This window comes from Podarcis vaucheri (genome assembly GCF_965113315.1).
Source record: "Podarcis vaucheri genome assembly, chromosome: 3".
NCBI lineage: Eukaryota > Metazoa > Chordata > Lepidosauria > Squamata > Lacertidae > Podarcis > Podarcis vaucheri.
This window is the reverse complement of record NC_138761.1, coordinates 103915686-103938085: the sequence shown is the minus strand read 5'-3', so window position 1 is coordinate 103938085 and position 22400 is coordinate 103915686. Positions and strand designations below refer to the sequence as shown.

Genomic DNA, 22400 nt, shown 5'->3' with positions numbered 1-22400 from the left:
TGTTTAGAGTCCTATTTTAATAGGTTGATGTTCTTATGGCTGTTGGAATACAGTGGTACCTCCGGTACTTAATTCGTTCTGGAGGTCCGTTCTTAACCTGAAACTGTTCTTAACCTGAAGCACTACTTTAGCTAATGGGGCCTCCTGCTGCTGCCGTGCCGCTGGAGCCCAATTTCTGTTCTTATTCTGAAGCGAAGTTCTTAACCTGAAGCACTATTTCTGGGTTAGTGAAATCTGTAACCTGAAGCGTATGTAACCTGAAGCATATGTAACCCGAGGTACCACTGTATATAGTTGTTTTATTGTGGATGGCAAGGTTTTTTTTAAAAAAAATACAATAAAAAATACTATTGTGAGCCTTTCTGAGTAAAAGGAATGCATTAGATGGGAAGCTATAAATATTTGCATGAATAAATAAATAAATAAATAAATAGCCATGTCATTTTGCAGTACAAAAGAAAACACACTCTTGTTGAATATTTTAATGCAGGCACTTTACATACTTTAAATCAATTTACCCCCATGCACAGAAACAACATCTGCTCAACATTCTGTGTCGTCACGTCTTGCTTTTTCATGAGAGGTAACAATCATTTAATTTACAGACCCACTGACTTTCAGCAGTCATAGTGACTTAAAAATCTGATGCAATGCTTCTTATTCACTCGCGAAAACTTCACGCACAGTTGCGACATATGCATCGTCAGGGGGCGGTTTCCTTTGGCTTCCAGGCTGCAGGAATTTCTTTATAGCGGGAAGATTGCTTACCCTTGCTTTGAAAGCCTAGAGCAAAAGATGAACAAATAAAGCAAATAAGTTTCCCTCCCCTAAGCTACAGAATAGCTTCTTGAGTATGGAGCAAGATCCTTTGAAAAGAATTTTTGAAAATACAACCTGAAGATCTGTTTAGAAAGGAATTGTGTCAATATAAAGCAACCACCAGAAAGAGAGACTTGCCCTGCATATAAAAAAGCTAATATCCACAAGGTCTGGTTGCTGCTCCCCGATGAATAGATGAATAGATCCCACTCTTTGGTGCCAACATCTAAATCTGCCAAAAAGGCCCACTTCTTTGATATGGAAACCAGATGCGGCAATCAGTTGCATAAGTGGAAGCCTCTGGGCACATTGCTGGAGCTATGTGGGAACTTCCTGAGTACATGTTCCTGCTGCCACCCCCCCCCCCCCGAAAAACTTCACTTCTTCCCATTTGTCCTAAGGATAGTGGAGAAATTTGCATTTTAAGGATAAATAGCATAATTCATGTTCCACGAAACAAGAAACTGTCCTTCAGCATTTGCACTTCTTTGCATTTTGCTATGCGCTTCTCCAAATGAACTTTTCCCCTCCACAAAAATGGAATTTTTAGAGAAAAGTGCACAAAAATCGCATATACTGTAAGTGACGATGAGTTCCCCAAATGATTTCTATTAGGGGAAATCACTTGCAAAGGTGGGTGTATTAGCCTGCTACACTGGATACAATAATCTCCATGTTAATAAATATGCGCACTAAAAAAACCTGGTGAAAAAAACCTGGAAAGGTAGCAAACTCCACTTGAGATTGGAAAACTGAGAAGCAGAGACAACTTGAATCTAACAGATTCATCTATCCCTACTCCAGTCTTGATTCACAGCACTAATGAAGATAATCTGGTTCAATTCATGTACAAACCAGCGCGAAACCCTTTCAGGCAGAAGGTCTGAAGTAATCCAAATGACTCCGTACACTTGGATTCAGAACAGACAGCAGCTTGCCGGCCTCGTGAGTTCTGAACCAGAAACATACCCTCTCACCCAGCTTCCTTCTTGATCTCTGATGCCACCAACCTGGTGTTCTCTGCTGCCTTGCCAGCTGGCATCGATCCTTTAACCATGACCTCTTTCAACCCCTGCTGCCCCTTTGCCAGTACTTGTAAACAAGTAAATGGGATCCTCATAACAGAGGGTCCTGGTTGCACTCAGGACCCAAGAGCTCACCTGACAGGGTTAAAATGGTGGAAGGAGCAGGAAGTCCTGGCCATTCCCCTGGGATCATGCCAGGCTGCTTTAGCCAATAGCCAGTAGGTGGCATGATCCCAGGGGCTTTAAAAGCAGCAGTGTTATGCAAGTGGAGCAGTTGCATTTGCACAGCTGAACACCCGCCCACCCTCCCTAGTTTAGGTAGAGTCACTTGGCCTTGCTTTGGTTTGGGTCACCTGTTTTGGAACAGGGGCTGGGTAGGAATTTTTTTCCATTTGGCAGATTGGCTTTTAGCCATTTGGTTTTCGCCTACCCCTTAGCAAATCGTCACAACTTGTAAGGTGGTGGTTAGGCATTGGCTCAGTTGGAGTGTGGGGAGGGGAGGTGCGGCCATCACCTGCCCCTCCAGGAACAGGGTATTCCGTTAAAGGAATCTGGGGGTCCTGGATCTAGTCTGAAGTCTGCTTGAGGGGCTAGGGCCATGCCAGGACCACAGGAACCCAGGGGTGAGCTTTGGTTGGTCCTCATTGACCTTGCTCCCTCATTTGGTTTACCCCATTGGACGATCACCTTGAGAGGTGGAGTCAGTTATAGTGGGGAGTCAATGCCTAAGCCAATACCACTCACGTGATTGTATTTCAATAAAGTTGTGGCCAAAATTTGCCCAAAAAACTTAAACTAATATAAGTGTCTGTGTGTGTTTATTTTGGGGGTGGGTCTTGGGGCCTCGAGATGCAAACAAGATGGGGATTGTGCCCAGGGAAGCAGCTCTGTGGAGTGTGCCTTTGGGGGAGGCAGGGGGACTGTGGCCCGGGGTGCACATGTTTGAGGGGGCACAACCAGGCACCCTCAAGACAGGCACAGAGCCCTACCAGCTGAGGCATGGCAGTGGGTGGGTTGGTTCAGAGGGCAGGTGGATGGAAGCAGCCAGCAAAGAGCCTGTTGGAGGTGGGCTCCGTTCATCCTCCTTGCGGGCTCTGTGCAAACACACACACCCCAGCACGTGCCCCCACACCAGCTGCCCAGTCCACCAGCGGGGGGGGGGGGATAATACTTGCCCCGCCTCAGGTGCCAGCAACCCACGCTACCCCACTGGCACTTAGGCCCTGCCAGTCTGCCAAGAACAGTGTCAGAGAGCCACTGCGTCAAGGTAGCAGCAGGACTTGAGAAGTGTGGGGAGCGAAGGTGGGCACAGTGGTCTGGTTTCTCCCTTGGCTCGCTTCATCACATCAACACCACTGAGCTGACAGCTTTGAGGGTTGTTGTTGTTGTTTTAACAATCAAGCACTGTAAAAATCAGTGAATCATGGTCACAGCTCATTGCCTAAAGATTGCGGGGGTGAGGAAGAGGAGCAAAGAGAGATCACTGTACCCTGCCCAGAGTCCTTCATCCAACATGCTGAGAGGGAGCAGGGAAGGAGCAGGAAGGGCCATAAATCCATGGTACAACCTCTGCTTTGTATGCAGAAGGTTCCAGGTTCAATCCCCAAGTGGGGCTCAGAGGTTCGCCTGTCTGAAATTATGGAGAATTGGCCAGTTGGCGTAGACAAAGCTGAGTTGGATGGACTGGCAGTCTAGAAGGCAGCTTCCTGGAATCAGTTGCCCAGATAGTGAATCATTATAGTAATGACCCTTGTGTAAGGGTCAAGCTTTTGGTAAAGGCTGTTCTCCAACTGGAGCGCTCGCAGGCCAGCGCTGCAGTTGGAAAACAGCCTTTACCAAAGGTGCCATGGGCTTTGAAGACACTCAAACTCAGGATGCAAGAGAGAAATGTGCTAAGAGGAAGGCACACTTGGCAAATCCACACCGTGATCAACTCCCACCCAGAAACCAATGTCCCCACTGTAGAAGGACATGTGGATCCAGAATTGGCCTCCACAGTCACTTACGGACTCATTGTTAAAACTGTGTTTATGGAAGACAATCTTACTCGGCTATGAGTGATCGCCAAAGAGAGAAAGAAGGGTCAAGTTTAGCCTTAGTTGAATTCTACACACATCAATCCAGAGGTCAGAACCGATGCATTCTGAGACATGACAGGAGCAGAATTATGCGCAAAGCACTTGACCAACCGTTTACCTGCAGTTGAGGGAAGGGTGCAAGAACATCAGCTTTTAGCTCCTCTACCATTAAGATTGCTTCAAGCAGCTGTACGTCTGCCCAGCTGAGGCGATTGCCAACGAGAAACTCTTGTCCAGGCTGTTTCAGGGCCTAGAAAACAAAAATAAAGAATGTACTTTTAATTTTTCTGGGGAATTTGGGATAGTGCGGCCGACTTCTATTCAAACATCATATGTGCTACGCAGATCTTGATAGCTCCCTCCCCACCCCTCTCCCTTACAGGCATATTTGGACCAGGCGAGACAGGCTCAAATAAGAGATAATGCAGGTGAAACACTCCCCCCTGCTGTGAGGGAATCATCAGAATTTGCAGGGTAGAAGATTCTAGCTACCCATCCTCATTTTAGGCTCCCCCCCCAAAAAAAATACCCAGTCACTCAGCACACCATGCTTTGCCCCTTCTCGGTGTTTCAAGGTGTTTTGTTTTTTTTTTTTTTTTTAAACTGCCTTAGTGCCCCCCCCCAACCTAAAGAGCTTTCATTTTTGCGAAAACCTCAGGGGTTCCCCAAAGCATGCTGATACCTCCCTCATATGTCTGTGTGATGCCATCTTGGCTGCGTAAAAACCAGCACTCAAAGAATTGAGATCACTATTAGTTTACAGAGAGACTTACTAGACAGAAGTGATGCCTGGTGGAACGGCCATCACTTGGCAGCCAAGGCTGAGAAGACCTGCCTGCTGGGACTTGAATGCCTGGAGGGAGAAATCTAGCCCTCTCCCTGCAAACTATATTCCCAGCTATGCAAATCTTTATCAAGTGATGAAGTTGAAAACAAAAAAGGGACAACCCTAGGCATCGATTTAGTCCAACCTTTGATTTGGTAACATAAAGTTGGACAAGGCACTGCAAATAAACTCTTGAAGACCCGGAAGGAGAGGGTAAGGACTGGTCCTTGAAATACCCTGCCAGTTGGGAATTGTTGTCCAAAAGATCTAGAAGGCACAGGCTGGTCCTGGGTAATGTGTCACTCAGCTTTGGGTTCCCCATCCCTGATGTAGCTACGAATGGGAATCATTGTTGTCATACCTTTTCGTAGACTGGGAAGTACCTGGTAGTGGCCTTCTCAAGAACAGAAGCAAGCTGCTTCTCCTTTTGCTCAGGTGGAGAGAAAGAATACACCAGAATCATGCCCATCAGGTCCATGGTTCCTTCCACATACATGTCAATGCTGTGAGGACAAGGCAGGCATGGATAAGGAAAATCAATCTGCTAGATTGAACTTCTTGGGAAAATAGGAACATAAAAGTGGGAGGTGGGTCTAGCTTATGTGGTCTGTTGACCTATCCTCATGCATTATTTCAATGCTTAGCGGTTATCTCAACCCCCTTAGAGAGAGAGAGAACTGGAAGTTTCTAAGTGGAATTAGCTGAACCTAGGAGCTATTTCAAGGAAGCTGAAGAAACAGCTGCCTAGGGAGCTGCTACTTTCTGGTGGAAAGGCTGCTTACTTCCCTAGATATGTAAATAACGCCATTATATACAAAGGCACCATAAGCCTTCAGGGTTCCCTCTCCATCATCCTAAAAGAAGCCGAGCCTCTAAATACTGCTCCTTGACACTCTAAAGTGAGAGCACATAACAGTAGGATGTTAGGGTAAAAGCCAAGGTTAGTCATACATAGAAGAACAAGGAGACCATTGAAATCAGTGGCCTTTTGCTCATGGATTTCAGTGGGTCTATTCTGAGTGTGATCAACACTGGACATCACCCATAAAATGTAACACACCGGATGAACACACATATGGGATGGGTGTTAGAACAAGTTAGACACCAAACCAGAAGCCAAACTCTTCCAGAATATCTTTTCCTTGGCCTCTCACAGCTTTTTTTCTCTTTCCTGGGCAATGCAAATTTGTGAGCATGTGCAAATACTGTTAACGCCACTGGAGTCTTTTAATGCAGCTATCTAGTACAGTATGGTGAACCATGATACAGTACTGTGCTCTTTCTTTCAGGTTCTTCCCATGGAGGTTATATTTCCCCGCGATGTAGTTGAGGATGGCCTTGGTCTGGACCAGCTTCAGCCCATCCATCTCGACCAGAGGGACTTGATCAAACAGCAAGTATCCATCTTTAGGAAAGCAAAAGCAAAGTCATCCATCTTTCCAAAATAGTTATTCTGTGAGATTAAGGAAATGTGGCAAGATCCCTCCACAGTGAAGCACTTTCAAAGCTAGCGTGTGGCCTCCCTTTCTGCCAGAAGGCAAACAGCCAAGAGAAATTTCAATCGACAGTACTATCATTTAGTAACGTATCTCATGCCTGGAATGTGTGTACAACCTTCCAAATAGACTGGAGGCTCTTCCGGTGTCAGAGAAGAAAAGCGGACTTCTCCCTGCTATTGTGACTAATGAGTCCAACATTCGACTCACTGAATAAGCTCTCCTACCTTTCCCAGATACCACCTGTGTGAGTCTCTAACGCAAGATTGCATCAAGCTCACAACCTAAGATAGAAAAAACAACCAATACTTTACACAGTTTGCAGAGTTGGGGGAAATCAGCTCAGCATAGCAAGAAGTGCTTTGCTAGGGCTCCTATATTAGTTCTGCAGAGAGACCAGCCCCTTTTGGCTTTTTAGAAGAAACTAGTGGGTTAAACCACAGAACCTAGGGCTTGCTGATCAGAAGGTCAGCGGTTCGAATCCCTGTGATGGCGTGAACTCCTGTTGCTCGGTCCCTGCTCCTGACAACCTAGCAGTTCCAAAGCACGTAGATAAATAGGTACTGCTCCAGCAAGGTAAACAGAGTTTCCATGTGCTGCTCTGGTTTGCCAGAAGCGGCTTAGTCATGCCGGCCACATGACCCGGAAGCTGTACACTGGCTCCCTCGGCCAGTAAAGCGAGATGAGCGCTACAACTCCAGAGTCAGTCACGACTGGACCTAATGGTCAGGAGACCCTTTACCTTTACCTAGTAGCACTAAGAACTGGTATCAGCTTTTTGCTTATTTTCTTCTCTGCCCAACACCTTTTTCCTTTTGTGTCACATCTTTTAGACTGTTAGCCTGAGAGCAGGAATTGTCTTGTTTATTTTCAAGATCTGTAAGCCACTCTGGGAACCTTTTTGGCTAAACAACGCTTAAAATAATTGAAAGGATTCGAAAACATTGCTAAGCAGTAAATTTTCTAACCCAGGCCCTGTTTTGCATATGATTCAAACCTCCAGCTTCCCATGGGTTCTGCAGCATTCCAAGAATCAACCACACCTTTAAATCTGGACAGATTTCTGCATGCTCAGGCCATTTGAATGTCAGATCCTGGGGCCATTTTATAATCTACCACCCCCAAAGAATACACCAAGCAAAATAAAGCTAATTGTTCCAAGGAGGCATGTTACAATATTCTATCCCACAGCCCAGGTACTCAAGCCCATTTAAAACTGCCTTCAAGGAACAGCTTGTGGATTGCAGCCTGGATTATGTAACATGCAATAAAATTCAAAAGATCTTTTGCACTGAGGAATATTACACATTTTGGGGAGAATATTAATTATGTTCCCCCCGTCCAGATCTCCAACATTTTTTTTTTCATTTTCTGTTGCATGAGATTTTTCAATTGTTCTTATATGTTCTTTCAATGCTGATAATCTGAAATTGATTTTCGTGTACATGCTATTATCCTTCAGTTTCCGACTTTTGCCGATATGCCATATTTACACTGGGGATAAGTGGACACTGACACGTTGATCTACCCTAGCCACATGGTAATTATTGTTTTGCAAGCTTAATTTTTTTATATATATAGTTTTGTAACCTAAATATTTGTATTTTTCAGATCGGACCATGGCTTCTTCAAGTACACAAAAATGTGTAAACAAGCCTGATGCCTACCAATATATTCCTACCAATATAGATTTTACTTTTTATATTTTATATTTGGGACATTCAGGAGCAGAAGAGGCAACAGCATGACTTGTGCTGGACAAAAGAAAGATTCTGCTTCTTTTGCTGCTTCTTGCATGTGGGCATTCCACTTTTGCCTTTGGTAAACATTTTGTGGTTTCAGAAAAACATGCAAAACCTGTTTGACCAGGGGTAACAATAGTGGGACAAAAGAAGTGTGTGTGTGCAGATCCATGGATGCTGAGGTCTCTCTCAAACTAACTTCAGTTCTCAAAAAAACTCAACAACAGTCTAGCTAGCGCAAGAGTTCAGCCACATACCTACTTCTAGCTGAAATAAAAATAGTGACATAAGAGTCAAACAGTTGTGAGAAATAGCAGCAATCTCTGTGCATTCCTCGCTGCATGTTATCTATAGATGAATGTTCTCATGAAACATTGTCTGCACCTACAGCACCAACATTCAATATAAAAACTCAGATGCATGCATGAGTTGCCCACAGTAAGGAAAATAAGCAATGCAAGGTGCCAGGAAACAACCATTCATGGTAGCTTTTGCTGCTCATGTACCCTTTGTCAGTATGTCATCTGGAAAGTCAGTTGAACTCCACTAATCTCTCCAAGGACAATCTTGTAGTTTGGCCATCTAGCTAAATCTGAGCAAACAATCCACTTAAGAACCTAGATTTAAGCCATTTATAACCTGGGAGATTTAAGCCTATTCTTAGTGGTTTAACTGATAATAGCTGCACCATATATGCTGATAAAGACTGAGCATTTACAGTATAGTGCAGTTACAATCAATTTAACCCCCTTGTCAGCAGCCTTAAATCCAGGTTATAAGTAAAGGTTCAGGCATTTGCTCAGATTTAGTTGGACGTGCAAGCCACCTGCAAAGTTATCCTTAAACAAATGAATGGAGTTTGACTGTCATTTCAGATGACATATTTGTTAAACATGTCAAATGGTATTTTCAGATTTTGGAGAAAAAGATACATGGGTAGCAAAAAGCTGTTCACTTATCTGGGCATAAACCCCGCTGAATTTAATGGGGTTCCCCTCTGAATAGGCATATGTAGATTTGCACCGTGAGTTTTACCTTTGATTAACTTCAGATACTGTTCTCTTGTTTTCAAAAACGTTTCTTCAAACTGGAAAAAGACAGGAAAACAGATCAAGTTATTTTCATTCCTATGTCATGCCAGTTCTTTTCATTGCATAAAGGCACTGCATTGGCTCTTCTGTAGATATCTGAAGGAGCGTCTCCATCCCATTGTTCTACCCGGACACTGAGGTCCAGCGCCAAGGGCCTTCTGGCAGTTCCCTCACTGTGAGAAGCCAAGTTACAGGGAACCAGGCAGAGGGCCTTCTCAGTAGTGGCGCCTTCCCTGTGGAACACCCTCCCACCAGATGTCAAAGAGAACAACAACTACCAGGCTTTTAGAAGACATCTGAAGGCAGCCCTGTCTCAGGAAGCTTTGAATGTTTGATGTATTATAGTATTTTAATGTTCTTTTGGAAGCCGCCCAGAGTGGCTGGGAAGCCCAGCCAGATGGGCGGGGTATAAATAATAAATTATTATTATTATTATTATTATTATTATTATTATTATTAATACAGAAATAGCTAAGAGTGTGAGCTGTGAATTGTGAAATCTCCTGTTCAAAGCTCCAAGCATACAATAGTGTAAGGGGAGTTTTCCAAACATAAGCAACCAACCTCCACTCCAGCTGCTGCTAAGAGCCATCTGATGGACTCCATTCTTCCTCTGCCTTCAAAATACGTCAGTTTTGGTTTCCCGGACATATTTCCAAGCTGCTGGTTTCCTGATGAGTGCCATTTAATGGGGAGAAGAAAAAGGTTAATTAAATAAATTGTGTACACAACCATGCAGGTACGATTTTGCTGAAAAGCTTGATTAGGTGGAGCAAAATGAAGAGAATATGTATTATGCACAGATGGAAAGGCTGAGTATTCTTGTGGTTACAACAGGAAAAGGACATGGAAGGATTGTCTGATTTCCAAAGACTATAGTCCAAAGGATATTTAAGGGGAGAACACTGTAAACAATGTTTTTACAATCAAATGGTGTATACATTTTATGAAATAAATAATATCTTATATTGGTGCCCACGCACAAAATCTCAAAAGTCATTAGCCATAATAACCTACAAACTCATCGGCATTGAAATGGGCTCTATAGGTAGATATTGTTGGGTCTGAAATTGTGGCATGGCTTTCTGTCACATTTATTATAATTCAATCCCTTGTTTATATTCTTTATGCTAACGATGCTCACAAATTTATGGAAACAACTTGAATTGTATGGATTAGATCTGTCCTTCCCACATGTTTCGGACAATGGCTCCTATCAGATCCAGTCAGCCTGACCAAGGGCCAGGGACGATGGGATTGGAGTCAAACAATATCTGGAGGGTGTCGGATTGGTGAAGGCTGGTTCAGATTAGAACAGGGGTCAGCAAACTTTTTCAGCAGGGGGCCGGTCCACTGTCCATCAGACCTTGTGGGGGGCCGGACTTTATTTTGGGGGGGAAAGAAGAAGAATGAATTCCTATGCCCCACAAATAACCCAGAGATGCATTTTAAATAAAAGGACACATTCTACTCATGTAAAAACACGCTGATTCCTGGACCGTCTGTGGGCCAGATTTAGAAGGCGACTGGGCCGGATCCGGCCCCAGGCCTTAGTTTGCCTACCCATGGATTAGAGGCTTTAAATTATAATAAGTAGGTCAGGACGGAACTTGATCTCCATTCAGACAGCAATTTATTATGTTTTCCCAACATTTCCTTACCTGTTAACTTCCACATTTTACATTGTCGTTCACAGGGTGTAAAGGCCACTTCTGGAAAACTAGCAGAAGTTCAGTGCTCACTTCTGTATTATTTTCTTCCAGAAACAAACCATTTACAAACCTGTTAACTCAAAAAAATTCCTGGAGCTTTGTGTTGTAATTTCATGGGATGAAATTTGAGGCAGTATTCTGGGATACAGCCCCCCCCCCATTTAAAATTTAATGATGGTATCTTAATCAGAAAGCCAGTTGCACAACACAATAGGTAAGGTAAAGGGACCCCTGACCATTAGGTCCAGTCGTGACCGACTCTGGGGTTGTGGCGCATATCTTGCTTTATTGGCCGAGGGAGCCGGCGTACAGCTTCCGGGTCATGTGGCCAGCATGACTAAGCCACTTCTGGCGAACAAGAGCAGTGCAAAGAAATGTCGTTTACCTTCCTGCTGGAGCGGTACCTATTTATCTACTTGCACTTTGACGTGCTTTTGTACTGCTAGGTTGGCATGAGCAGGGACCGAGCAACAGGATCTCACCCTGTTGAGGGGATTTGAACCGCCAACCTTCTGATCGGCAAGCCCTAGGCTCTGTGGTTTAACCCACAGCGCCACCTGCATCCAACACAATAGGTAATGCAGTATAAATGGAACCTTAGAATTTGGGAGAGCAGTGCTAGCCTTATAATCAGGAAAACAAATGCAGAATTCCCCACATCTGACTGCACCCTCAGTTGAGTCCCCATCCCCCTAAACCAAGTTCAAACGACAAAGAAACAACAAACCATTGTTTACTGGCTCGAGAATGAGCAGTGTGCATGTGCAATGTGTATTTCCTCCTCCCTCTCTTCACATGTTTGCCTTCAGTGCTTATATACTGACACGTTAAACAACGTTCCCATGGTGTCTGAGCTGGGAAACTCTGCTTTAAACACTGCTTACAAACACAATATGACTAGGGTGGTTTCTCAGCTCAATATCATTATGTCTGAGCCACATCATCTTGCTTTTTATACCTGACACAAAGGAGAACACTGGAGGGAGAAAAGAACAGCGGCTTGGGAGTTACTATGAAGCAAGTCAACCGAGGCTGAGTCACAGGTATTAATGCTCAAAGGCTGATGAAAACTTAATCTAAAGCAAACACCAAGATTTCCATTGCCCTCAAAAATGAATGAACGAGATCACTGTTCTGCAAACATGTCATAGCTCAAAAGCTCTTTACCAGCTCTACATGCCCAGGCAGCGCATCGTTTAAGACTGGAGTGAAATCCACAGCACAACAGAAAGGTTAAATGTAATTGTAAGTGAAAAAGCAATGCAAACAGTCCCCCTGCAGGCAGTTTAGGACTTGTTAAGGTCCAAATCCAGTACGGCAGCTGCAAAATTGTGAGCCTTGTCATTCTTTTAACATGTAAAGTTGGTTTCATTGAGATCATCTAGTTATTTCACCTTAAAGAAATACTCCCTCGCCTTTAGCTGTTTTCACATGCTGATGCTATCTTGGCAGATCATGAGATTCAGAGGTTTGCAGCTGGACCCAGATGGGTGGTTGGGTGGACAATGAAAATTTGCAGCTGGGGCCAACTGAAAGGAGCAAAGGGTACTGCCTTGAGGGGCGACCCAAGTTGTTCTCGGGGGGTCATGAGCTGTTTTGGCTTGCACTAAAAATTCAAAAACTGCACATGTTCCATTCTTGTATTATCTGCATTTAACAGTATGCAGAAAATCAACATATTCTTTCTTATTTATTGATTGCAAGCTGTACAGACATCAAATCAACAGGTGTTGTTGTGTGCATAAAGCAATCCTAAATTTAAGGACATTTTGCAATAGATTTAAAATAATGGTGCATAATAATATTAAAATGGTGACATGGAAACTCAACTCCCCCCCCCCCTTTACAACACAATCCTATGCATGTTTCCCTGGAAGCAAGTCCCATGAAACTCAGTGTCATGTCACTCACTTCCAGGAAAGTGTGCTTAGGGATTCCTGTCTTATGCAGCCAAGTCCTATACAGAAACAAGGGCCACAGAATTCAATGGTGCTTATTCCCAGAAAAGTATGTTGTGGGATTTTTACAGCCTTTATTTCGCCCCATAAAATGATGGCAAAGGTAAAGGGACCCCTGACCATTAGGTCCAGTCATGACCGACTCTGGGGTTGCGACGCTCATTTCGCTTTACTGGCTGAGGGAGCCGGTGTACAGCTTCTGGGTCATGTGGCCAGCATGACTAAGCCGCTTCTGGCGAACCAGAGCAGCGCATGGAAACGCCGTTTACTTTCCTACTGGAGCGGTACCTATGTATCTACTTGCACTTTGACGTGCTTTCAAACTGCTAGGTTGGCAGGAGCAGGGACCGAGCAACAGGAGCTCACCCCGTCGCGGGGATTCGAACTGCCGACCTTCTGATCGGCAAGTCCTAGGCTCTGTGGTTTAACCCACACTGCCACCCACGGCCCTAAAATGATGGTAGTCTGTTCCAAATTGGCTTTTTTCAGCAATGCCTTTCTTCTACAAGAGCTCCAACAATGTTTCCGCTCCCTCCAGCAACAGAAAAACATATGAAATCCCCCTTCTCACACCACGAGGGAACATTCCTCTCTGACCTGTGGCTTTGCTTCAGAGCAAAACATGCCATTCTGAACCACATTTCATGCCCAAGCCCCTTCTCTTTGCTGAATTTCAGCCGCTCTTTATCTTCCCTTCCTCTCCTCATCCTGTGCTTTCACTCTTTGCCCTGGCTAATCCACCCCATGCTTTATTTTCACTTGTCCTGCTTTCATTGATTAAAATGCAATTAATTCTCCCCTCTTTCCTTGTGTCAAAGTTCTGCAAACGTACTGTAAAGTCAGCAAACTGCAAAAAAATTATTGCATTGCTCCAGTAGCTTTTTGAAGTTAATATTTAACTCATAACCCACACAGCAGATAATTTAAAGTATCTTAAACTGCAATCCTATTTCCACACTGGGTTCCACTGGCTGCAATGGAGCTTACTTTGTGGTAGACCTGTATAGAATTGCACATGCTAAGGCTGAAAAAAGTCACTTACTTCAAACATCCAGTACTAACCTTTTGCAAAGACTTGCTTTATCCGATCTCTTTCTCCACACAGAAAGAAACTGTGCCTTAAAACGTCCTACAGCCCAGGAAATTCCAGCTACTCTGGTGAAGTCTCTTTCCACTGTCTTACCATTCAGTTTTAAAATGTCAAAGCTACACCTTCTATACTATTATCAGACTGAAAGGACCTGTGGCTTCCTGCCAGGTGTATATATGGTGCCAGACGCTTCCTGCTGCGTCATACGTGAAACACCCTTCATGTTCTCTTCACCCAAATCCCTGATGACAGGCATGGGTTGTTGTTTTTTTAAAAAAATAATGCTCAGATCATTTATTTTCACATGAAAAGCACATGATTTGTTCCGTTGCTGCACTGACCGCAACATTTTATCACAGGATTACGCCCTGTTACTATTTTCGTATGGGGTAGAAAACGACACCAATGAAATTACGGGAAAAGTGCTTACATTGACATTTGAAAGTACTCTCTTAGGAATGGCAAAAAGAGGTAGGCCTAGGAACAGCTGTTGTTCAGTGGTGGTAGTGCATTATCTGGTCCACATGCAATTGCTTATTTAATCCCCAGGCAAATGGAAAGTCAGATCCCATCATCCAAAAGCAATCCCCTTCAAGCTAGCAATTCCCTCGCTTTAACCTGGCCCAGAAGTCTGTCATCAGGCCAGCTGCTGCAAATCGGCAGTGTCTGGTGTTATGTACTGAAGTTCTCACCCTGGGCCAGCGGGGGGATACTGTAGATAGTTTTCACTCAGGTCCACATATGCAAATAAGGAATTGAAAGTGACGTTCAGTGATTGGATAGTTACAGAAAGTTGTTACTGTTGCCTTGTAGTTGAGCTCTATATAAGCTGGTTGGCTGAACCCTTCAGTTCAGTTCTGTTGTGGCCTGTGAATAAACAAGAGCTGTCTGAAGGATCGCTGTGTCCTCTGATATGTTCACCCACAACTTAACATCTGGGTCCAGGGTCCTTCATGGATGCTCCAACATCTCCCCTCTCCCTTCAGAAGGGAGCAAAGCAGAGAAAGCGTGTTCTCCCTAACAGAGAGCACGTGTTGCGGTTGGGGAACAGGCCGCCCAGCCATGACTAGGCAAATTAATCTGCAACCCTGGCCTTTAGGGTTAATCGGGTTGCTGGGGAAATATGATTGTTACCAATTTGGAGGAGGAGTCAGAAGTTATAAATAGAAGGGCCAGACGTAGGGACGTCCTCTTGGCCGTTTTGCATCGGATCAGATGGAGCACTTGGACAATCTTCTCATTGTCTGGTTACATTTCTTTATTTTTTATTTCCCCTTTCTTTTAATCCTCTCTAGTCCCTTAAATAATTTAATTCCCCCCTTTATTTCCCCCTTTCTTTTTAATCCTCTCTAGTCCCTTAAATAATTTAATTCCCCCCTTTTCCTGTTCAATTTCCCACCCCACCCCTTACCCTGCCCTGTGGGAAGATTCTCCCTGTATCTGTGGCTTGCCTTTCCCAATAGGGAGAGAGCCCCCCGTTAGGGGCTTTCTTTCGCAAAAAGGTTTCCCCCATTTCTCTTGTTGAAATTGTGGGGCTAGTCAGGGCTGTTCCCAGCTTAGCTGGTATCACTTTCGTTTATAGTATCCCCGAAGGTTGGCTTTATGGCTCTCTGTGCCTCCAAGGACTATGAGCACTCTGTATATGCTCTTGAACTATGCTGTTTCTGAACAAGTTTATTTTCCTTAAGCGGCCCATTTGTGATAAAAGAACTTTGGGTTTCTTGAAGGGGTGCTTCCCTCAAAAAGGGCAAGCAGGGGTACCTGGACAAGCTGGGGGCTACATCAACTCTGCTATTTCACTGGAAACATTTATGCCTGGCCTAGCAGGTGATCCTAGGGCTTTGCCCTAGAATTCGATGGCCTGGAAGTGTTTCCGGCCTGAATAGTGTCCCCATGTGGTCCATGAAGCATTGGTTTCACTGGGTCAGCGGATAGTGCCGGTAATGCCTAGGTTGCAGGATTGGTCCCTGTATGGGACAGCTGCATGCTCCCCCATTGCTCTACCTGGACACTTAGGTCCTTTTGGTGGTTACCTCACTGCAAGGGATGTAACGGGCGCCACGTTTGCAATATGCAACTGGGAGAAAGCACCTTGCGTGCCCGCATTGCAGTTTGCGTTGCAGAGCATGGGCTGCAATTGCATTGCATTGCTAGGAGATTTGCAGTGGCATTGCACCGAGCGTGTGCATTGCATGGAGGGTGTGTGTGCATTGCACGGAGTGTGTAGTTGCATTGCAGGGAGTGTGTTGTTGCATTGCACAGAGTGTGTGTTTTTTTTTGCATTGCACGGAGTGTGTGTGCATTGCACGGAGTATGTAGTTGCATTGAATGGAGGGTGTGTGCAGTGCACGGAGTGTGTAGTTACATTGCATGGAGTGTAGTTGCATTGCATGAAGGGTGTGTGCATTGCAGGGAGTGTGTTTTGCATTGCACGGAGTGTGTAGTTGCATTGAACGGAGTGTGTAGTTGCATTGCACGGAGGGTTTGTGTGTGCATTGCACGGAGTGTGTAGTTGCACTGCACAGAGCGTGTTTTTTGCATTGCACGGAGTGTGTAGTTGCATTGCATGGAGAGTGTGTGCACTGCACAGAGTGTGTTTTTTGCATTGCACAGAGTGTGTGTCTGAAAAGGAAGCTGGCTCGGCGGCAGCTTGGTTGGGACTTCTTTAGGGGTTCTGGCCAGCGTCGGCCCTGTAAATTTACATATCATGATGGCAGCACAAGATGCCCCCTGCCTAAGCGGGGGCTGGAAGCTGGCAAGCAATAGCTCAATACCTTTTGCCCATATTCCCATTTTATTTAGGGATCCAGTTGGATATCGTTGCTAAAACATACCACTTGCCTATGGAGAAGCTGTCTGCCTTGAAGGAAGTTATTTTGTAATACTTCCTCTGTAGCAAGTGATGCTTCACCAGATCCGATCTTGCTGGGTCACTTAACTAATCTTCCCACTAGGCCAGGCTGCCTAGATTTCACCCCTCCCATATCCAAGAATCTCCTGAGGAGTCTGCTGATTTTCCAGAGAGGAGGAGGCGTGTTCTGGTCTCTACTTATTCTGCTCCAGCACCAAATCAGTCAGTCAGTCAGTGTCAGAGAGAGAGAGAGACTGAGTGTTAGAGATCATGTGTAGAGATAAGGTTGCTGCTAAGGGCAGCTGCAGACACTCAGTGCAGTGCAGCATTTATTTATGCTTAGACCTATTAAGCTCTGTATATAGTTTGTATAGTTGTAGATAGAATAAAGAAGATATTCTACAGAGCTGCTCTCTGAGTTGTTTATATACTCTGCTAGACTCTGCTGTACTCTGCTGTGTGACGACTGTCTTTTTGTGGGAGTGAATCCGGTGCTCACAACTCTAAGCTGTGAGTCCACAGCACTTTGACCTGTTCCTGTGCAGAAGGTGGTCTCTGGAAGTGCTACCCAGCTCGCCTAGCCCAGTTGGGGCTGAAGTGGATGAGTCCAGTTGGTGGCACTGGCTCACGGGCGATGCTGACAGAGGTCCCCTTACCTTTGTGTATGCCTACCAAGTGTGGTGAAGGCAGATATCAGGCGATGGTAGCAATTCCTGAATGTATGCAATAGTAGTTCGCCATGGCAGGATACCTTGAACCCGCACAGGGATTTTCAGGTTCATGCTGGTGCTGCTGGATCTTTGCCCTTTGGTTTTTATTTCAAGGGCTGCTGGTGTGCAAAGCTATGGCCTCAAGCCAGGTGTGGTGAGGCAATCATGTGACATAACTTTTCTTGAGTTTTCCCCATTGTAGTAGCAGTTCACATGTGGCCCGAGGAGTTCAGTGACCATCGGATCTGCTTTTGGTCTGATAACCAGGTAGTGGTGAGGTCTTGGCTAAACAGTCCTCACACTCTAGCACAGTCTCCGCCCCTCCGCTCATGCTTTCAAGCTGCGCCACTTAAGGTTTAATATTGTGCTTTCTACGCTCCAAATTACACTGAAACACTATCCGATTTTCAGATGAAGCGCTTCAGATCCTGGGCTCCAGACTCAGCTATTGCCAGACTTTTCCAGACCACCTGTGGCATTTTGACAACAATTAGTAATTACAGAGAGCGGCAGTTTCCATTTCCCCTTTTGCTTTTACCTCTTATGGGAAGGCCTGGATGGATTTCTTAGCCTTAAGCTGGCAGTTCTCGGCCATTCAGAAGAATTTGCCCCCATCCTCTGAGCAGATCCTGCAGTATTTGGTCCACCTGCTGCAGATTGGGCATGCGGTTATAACTATCCGAATTCAGTCCGCTGCAATGTCTGTTACATTGAAGCTTTATTTTTCAGAGACCCTTGTATAAAGTTTGCAGTGCACAGGGCCTTGGAAGGTTGGAACCTCCAACCTCATAGGACAGTGGGCGGGAAGTCAGTCAATTTTTACCTATGCAGTATCTGCAACAAGTTAAAACTTGTCTGCTGGTTAAACATCAAGGTGAGACTCCTTTCAGCAGTCCATTGCATTTTCGCACTGAGGGTTGGGAAAATGGTTGTTGGAGCCAGCACGGGGCTGAGAGTCTGGAGGCTTATTGCTTCTGGACTTTTCCTTATCCTTTGGAGCTTGTCATTAGAGTTGGTAACTCTAAAACAGACTTAGTGGACAGGAGTGCCACAATCAGGCTTCCCGCCACAGGTGAGGAGGGCCCTTGCCCGGATAACAGAATATTTGGCTTTTTATTCCCTGGGGGCTTGCCCGCTCCTAGTGCATTAAAATGGGTTCCCGTTAGCCAGGCACCAATGTGCTTACGTCGTGCACCAGTTATTACAGCCTGCGGCTTGCTTACCGCTGAACACTCCTCATTCCTTACGATTAGGTGCTGCTGCAACGGCTGCACACTGGGTGCCTGTCAGTAGACAGGATTGTGAATATGGGTCATTGGAAGTCTGACGCTGACAAGGGTTATATCAGGAAGTGTCACAATGATGTCTGTGCCGATGCTTGTCTGTTATTTCCTTTTTTCATAGGAGCAGCTGTGCACATTTGGGCCACAGCATTGTACACTAGGCTGGCAAGCATGTTGACGAGTTTGGACTGGGGCGTCATCTCAGTCTTCCTGCCCATGTGAACATATACAGGATGTCTAGATGGGGAATGCTTTGGGAGGAGATCCTTCCTTTGGTGCGGTCGAGTGTGACCTGTGCAGGTCCTCCCGCAGTGCTGGTGGTACAGCTGGGCGAGAATGTTTGCTGTCTTCCTCCAGCATAAGTTTGCATTCCTGCATGCAAGAGGGCTTGGATTGAGTTGATGGCAGCTCTCCCTGGACTCAAAATAATTTAAGGCATTGGTTCAAGGTGGTCTGGAGGGGGGGTTGGAGCACCTGTCCCCTCCAATGCGCAAAGATGTTCCATTAAGGGAATCCAAGGATTCGCCATGCTTTTGTCGACCCCTTTTGAGGGGTAGGGCCATGCAAGAGTCCCTGGGAGCATTTGGGGTGAGCTTGAGTCTGATCCTGGTTCATTGCTCCCCCATGCTGTTTACTGGAACTGACAATATGGTGGGGCCCAGTCGTCAGTGCTGCCCTGCTGAGGTCAGGTGCAGTTAGTTGGGACCCAATGCCTAGACAAACTACCACTGAGCAGGCCAGAAAGCATGTTAATAAGGCGGTGGATAATAGAATAAAATAAAGAAAATAAATAAAGTTAATAAAATAACAAATAAAATAAAATAGGTCCTTGCTTTAGGTGGTTCTGTAATATTGCACCCTCCTAATTTTCTTCAAGGCTGTTGCCCTCTTTAGGGCAGATGGGGTGCATCTGTCCCCTATGGGGAACGACACCTGGCGGGATGCGATTGCCTTGGGATTCATTGCTCCCCCACAATGTTTGCTGGTACTGACGATATGGTGGGGCCCAGTCGTCAGTGCTGCCCTGCTGAGGTCAGGTGCAGCTAGTCGGGAACCAATGCCTAGACAAACTACCACCAAGAAGGCCGGAAAGCATGTTAATAAGGCGGTGGAAATAAAATACAGGTCGTTGGAAATCGAATGCATTCAAAGGTTATGTTCGTTAATATTATTGGTGTCTTACAATTTTTGCTTGTTTTATCTTAGGTTTAGCAGCTGTCCGCATCTGGATGGTGGGGCACAGCATCATGCATTGGGCTGGCATCAGTGCACGGCAGTCCGGATTGGGACCGGGTCTCGGCCTTCCTCCATGTGCAGTTGCCTTGGCTGTCTAGACGGGGAATGCGCTGGCCAGAATTCCTGCTGCTGATTCGGAGGCAGGTGCTGCTGGAAGGGCCGCCCACTGCTGTTGGGGTGCAGCTGGGTGAGAATGACCTGTGTGGCCATGGACTGTTTTTCGCTACGTGCTGCGATTTTGGGTGACCTGGAGACGCTGCGGGCAATGGTGCCAACAGCAAAAAATTTTCTGGTCAAAGCTTTTGCAACGACGCATTTGGAGGGGCAGTCGTTGCCCAGCTGCCACTGAAAGGGCCAGAAAACTCATCAATTCTGCTGTTTCAAAAAAGATTTTTGAGCTGGGTGGAGATGTGATTTCCCACCCCGAGATTCTTTTTGAGAGGCCATCCTTTTTCCGAGCTGATGGCGTGCACCTTTCTGCTTCAGGGAATGAGGCTTGGATTGGTGCGGTGGTGGCCAAGCTGAGGTCTTGGTTTAATACAGCTGGGAGAGAACGACCTGGTGGCTATGGGCCGTTCTTCACTGCGTGCTGCAATTTGGACGGACTTGGGGACATTGCGGGCAATGGTGCCTACAGCAATGATATTTTGGTCTCAGCTTTTGCAACGATGCGTCTGGAGGGGCAGTCATTGCCCAGTCGCCACAGAAAGGGCCAGAAAGCGCATCAATTCAGCTGTGACACACCGGAATTGCTGAGCTGGGTGGAGATGTGATTTCTCACCCTGCGATTCTTTTTAAGATGCCATCCTTTTTCCGAGATGATGGCGTGCACCTTTCTGCTTCAGGGAATGAGGCTTGGTTAGGTGCGGTGGCTGCCAAGCTGAGGTCTTGGTTGGGGCTGTGAGTGGTTTGGCGGTGAGCTGGAGGCTCCATGGCGGTTAGGCATTGGTTAATTGGTGCTTGGAGGGGTAAGTGCCTACCCCTCCAAATGATGCGGAAAGGGAATTCCGTTAAAGGAATCCAGGGGCTTGCCATTCTTTCGTCCTGTCCGTGGAGCCGGACTTGGGCCGTGCAAGCCCCACCGGAACATGAGGGTGAGAAGTGTTGGATTGATTCCCAGCCTCATTTCTCACCCAATACTTGTTTCCCACTCTGGCTTCCGGTGGAGTCCGGAAGTGCCAGCTCTGTCCTGTGGGGGCAAGGACAGATAGTCACCAATGCCTAAGCAACCACTCACATTTTTTGTATTTGAATAAAGTTGTGGCCAAAATTATGCCAAAAACCTTAAACAAAATTGATGTGTGAAGTGTGTAATTATTTGGGGGGTGGCACTGTGGAACTCAACACGCAAAGCGTGTTCTCCCTAACAGAGAGCACGTGTTGCGGTTGGGGAACAGGCCGCCCAGCCATGACTAGGCAAATTAATCTGCAACCCTGGCCTTTAGGGTTAATCGGGTTGCTGGGGAAATATGATTGTTACCAATTTGGAGGAGGAGTCAGAAGTTATAAATAGAAGGGCCAGACGTAGGGACGTCCTCTTGGCCGTTTTGCATCGGATCACCCGCCCTCCCTCCCTTTAATAGGGGGGTTTTTTTATTTAAGCTGATCGCTTGACCTTGCTATGCCTGTCATGGTGTCGTTCGCCTTGGTGCGGGGGCACGGTAGGAATTTTGCCATCTGGCTGATTGGCTGGTGCCATTTGGTTTTTGCCTACTGCGTAGCAAATCGTCACAACTTGTAAGGTTGGCGGTTAGGCATTGGTTAATTGGTGCTTGGAGGGGTAAGTGCCTACCCCTCCAAATGATGCGGAAAGGGAATTCCGTTAAAGGAATCCAGGGGCTTGCCATTCTTTCGTCCTGTCCGTGGAGCCGGGCTTGGGCCGTGCAAGCCCCACCGGAACATGAGGGTGAGAAGTGTTGGATTGATTCCCAGCCTCATTTCTCACCCAATACTTGTTTCCCACTCTGGCTTCCGGTGGAGTCCGGAAGTGCCAGCTCTGTCCTGTGGGGGCAAGGACAGATAGTCACCAATGCCTAAGCAACCACTCACATTTTTTGTATTTGAATAAAGTTGTGGCCAAAATTATGCCAAAAACCTTAAACAAAATTGATGTGTGAAGTGTGTAATTATTTGGGGGGTGGCACTGTGGAACTCAACACGCAAATGGCAGCAAAATATTTATCTGCTTTACAGTTGTCCCGGCTTCTGCTCCTTTCTTCCTGCTGGTGGGATCAATACTGTCTGTTTCAAGTGAGGAATGAAAGGAGTCTTTTTTTAAAAATCAAGATTGATTTACTGGATTCAGCGGGGCTATACGTAGTAGGATCGTAGTATCATAACCTTTTGGTTGAAAAAGAAAGAAAGAGAGGTGCCAGGACTCATATATTGACAAAATTGCTCTAGGTGCTAGCACAAAATGGCTGCCGTGGGCAGCAAAAGATGGCCACTACTGCATACCAGTAAGCACCTTCAACACAAGAAAA

At 45.8% G+C, this 22400-nt stretch overlaps 1 protein-coding gene across 1 annotated transcript; it reads right to left on the bottom strand.

Annotated features, from left to right (window-relative positions):
- Window positions 1–467: 467 nt before the first annotated feature.
- Window positions 468–14064, bottom strand: LOC309528259 (glutathione S-transferase-like). The gene is made up of 7 exons (XM_082215674.1): window positions 13810–14064; window positions 9642–9748; window positions 9022–9073; window positions 6021–6153; window positions 5110–5251; window positions 4041–4172; window positions 468–783 (listed from the first exon to the last, which is right to left on the bottom strand). The coding sequence occupies exons 2-7, from the start codon at window positions 9726–9728 to the stop codon at window positions 658–660; spliced, it is 672 nt and encodes a 223-aa protein (XP_082071800.1). The 5' UTR covers window positions 9729–9748; window positions 13810–14064; the 3' UTR covers window positions 468–657.
- Between the last annotated feature and the right edge of the window lie 8336 nt (window positions 14065–22400).

Bases quoted from the DNA above. Each gene is read 5' to 3' on its own strand.
- LOC309528259 (XM_082215674.1), bottom strand. From the start codon at position 9,728: ATGTCCGGGAAACCAAAACTGACGTATTTTGAAGGCAGAGGAAGAATG. The intron at 9,074-9,641 runs GTTGGTTGCTTA...GTCTTTTTCCAG, and splicing joins TAGCAGCAGCTGGAGTGGAG to TTTGAAGAAACGTTTTTGAA. The intron at 784-4,040 runs GTAAACGGTTGG...CTTTTGCTCTAG, and splicing joins CACCCTTCCCTCAACTGCAG to GCTTTCAAAGCAAGGGTAAG.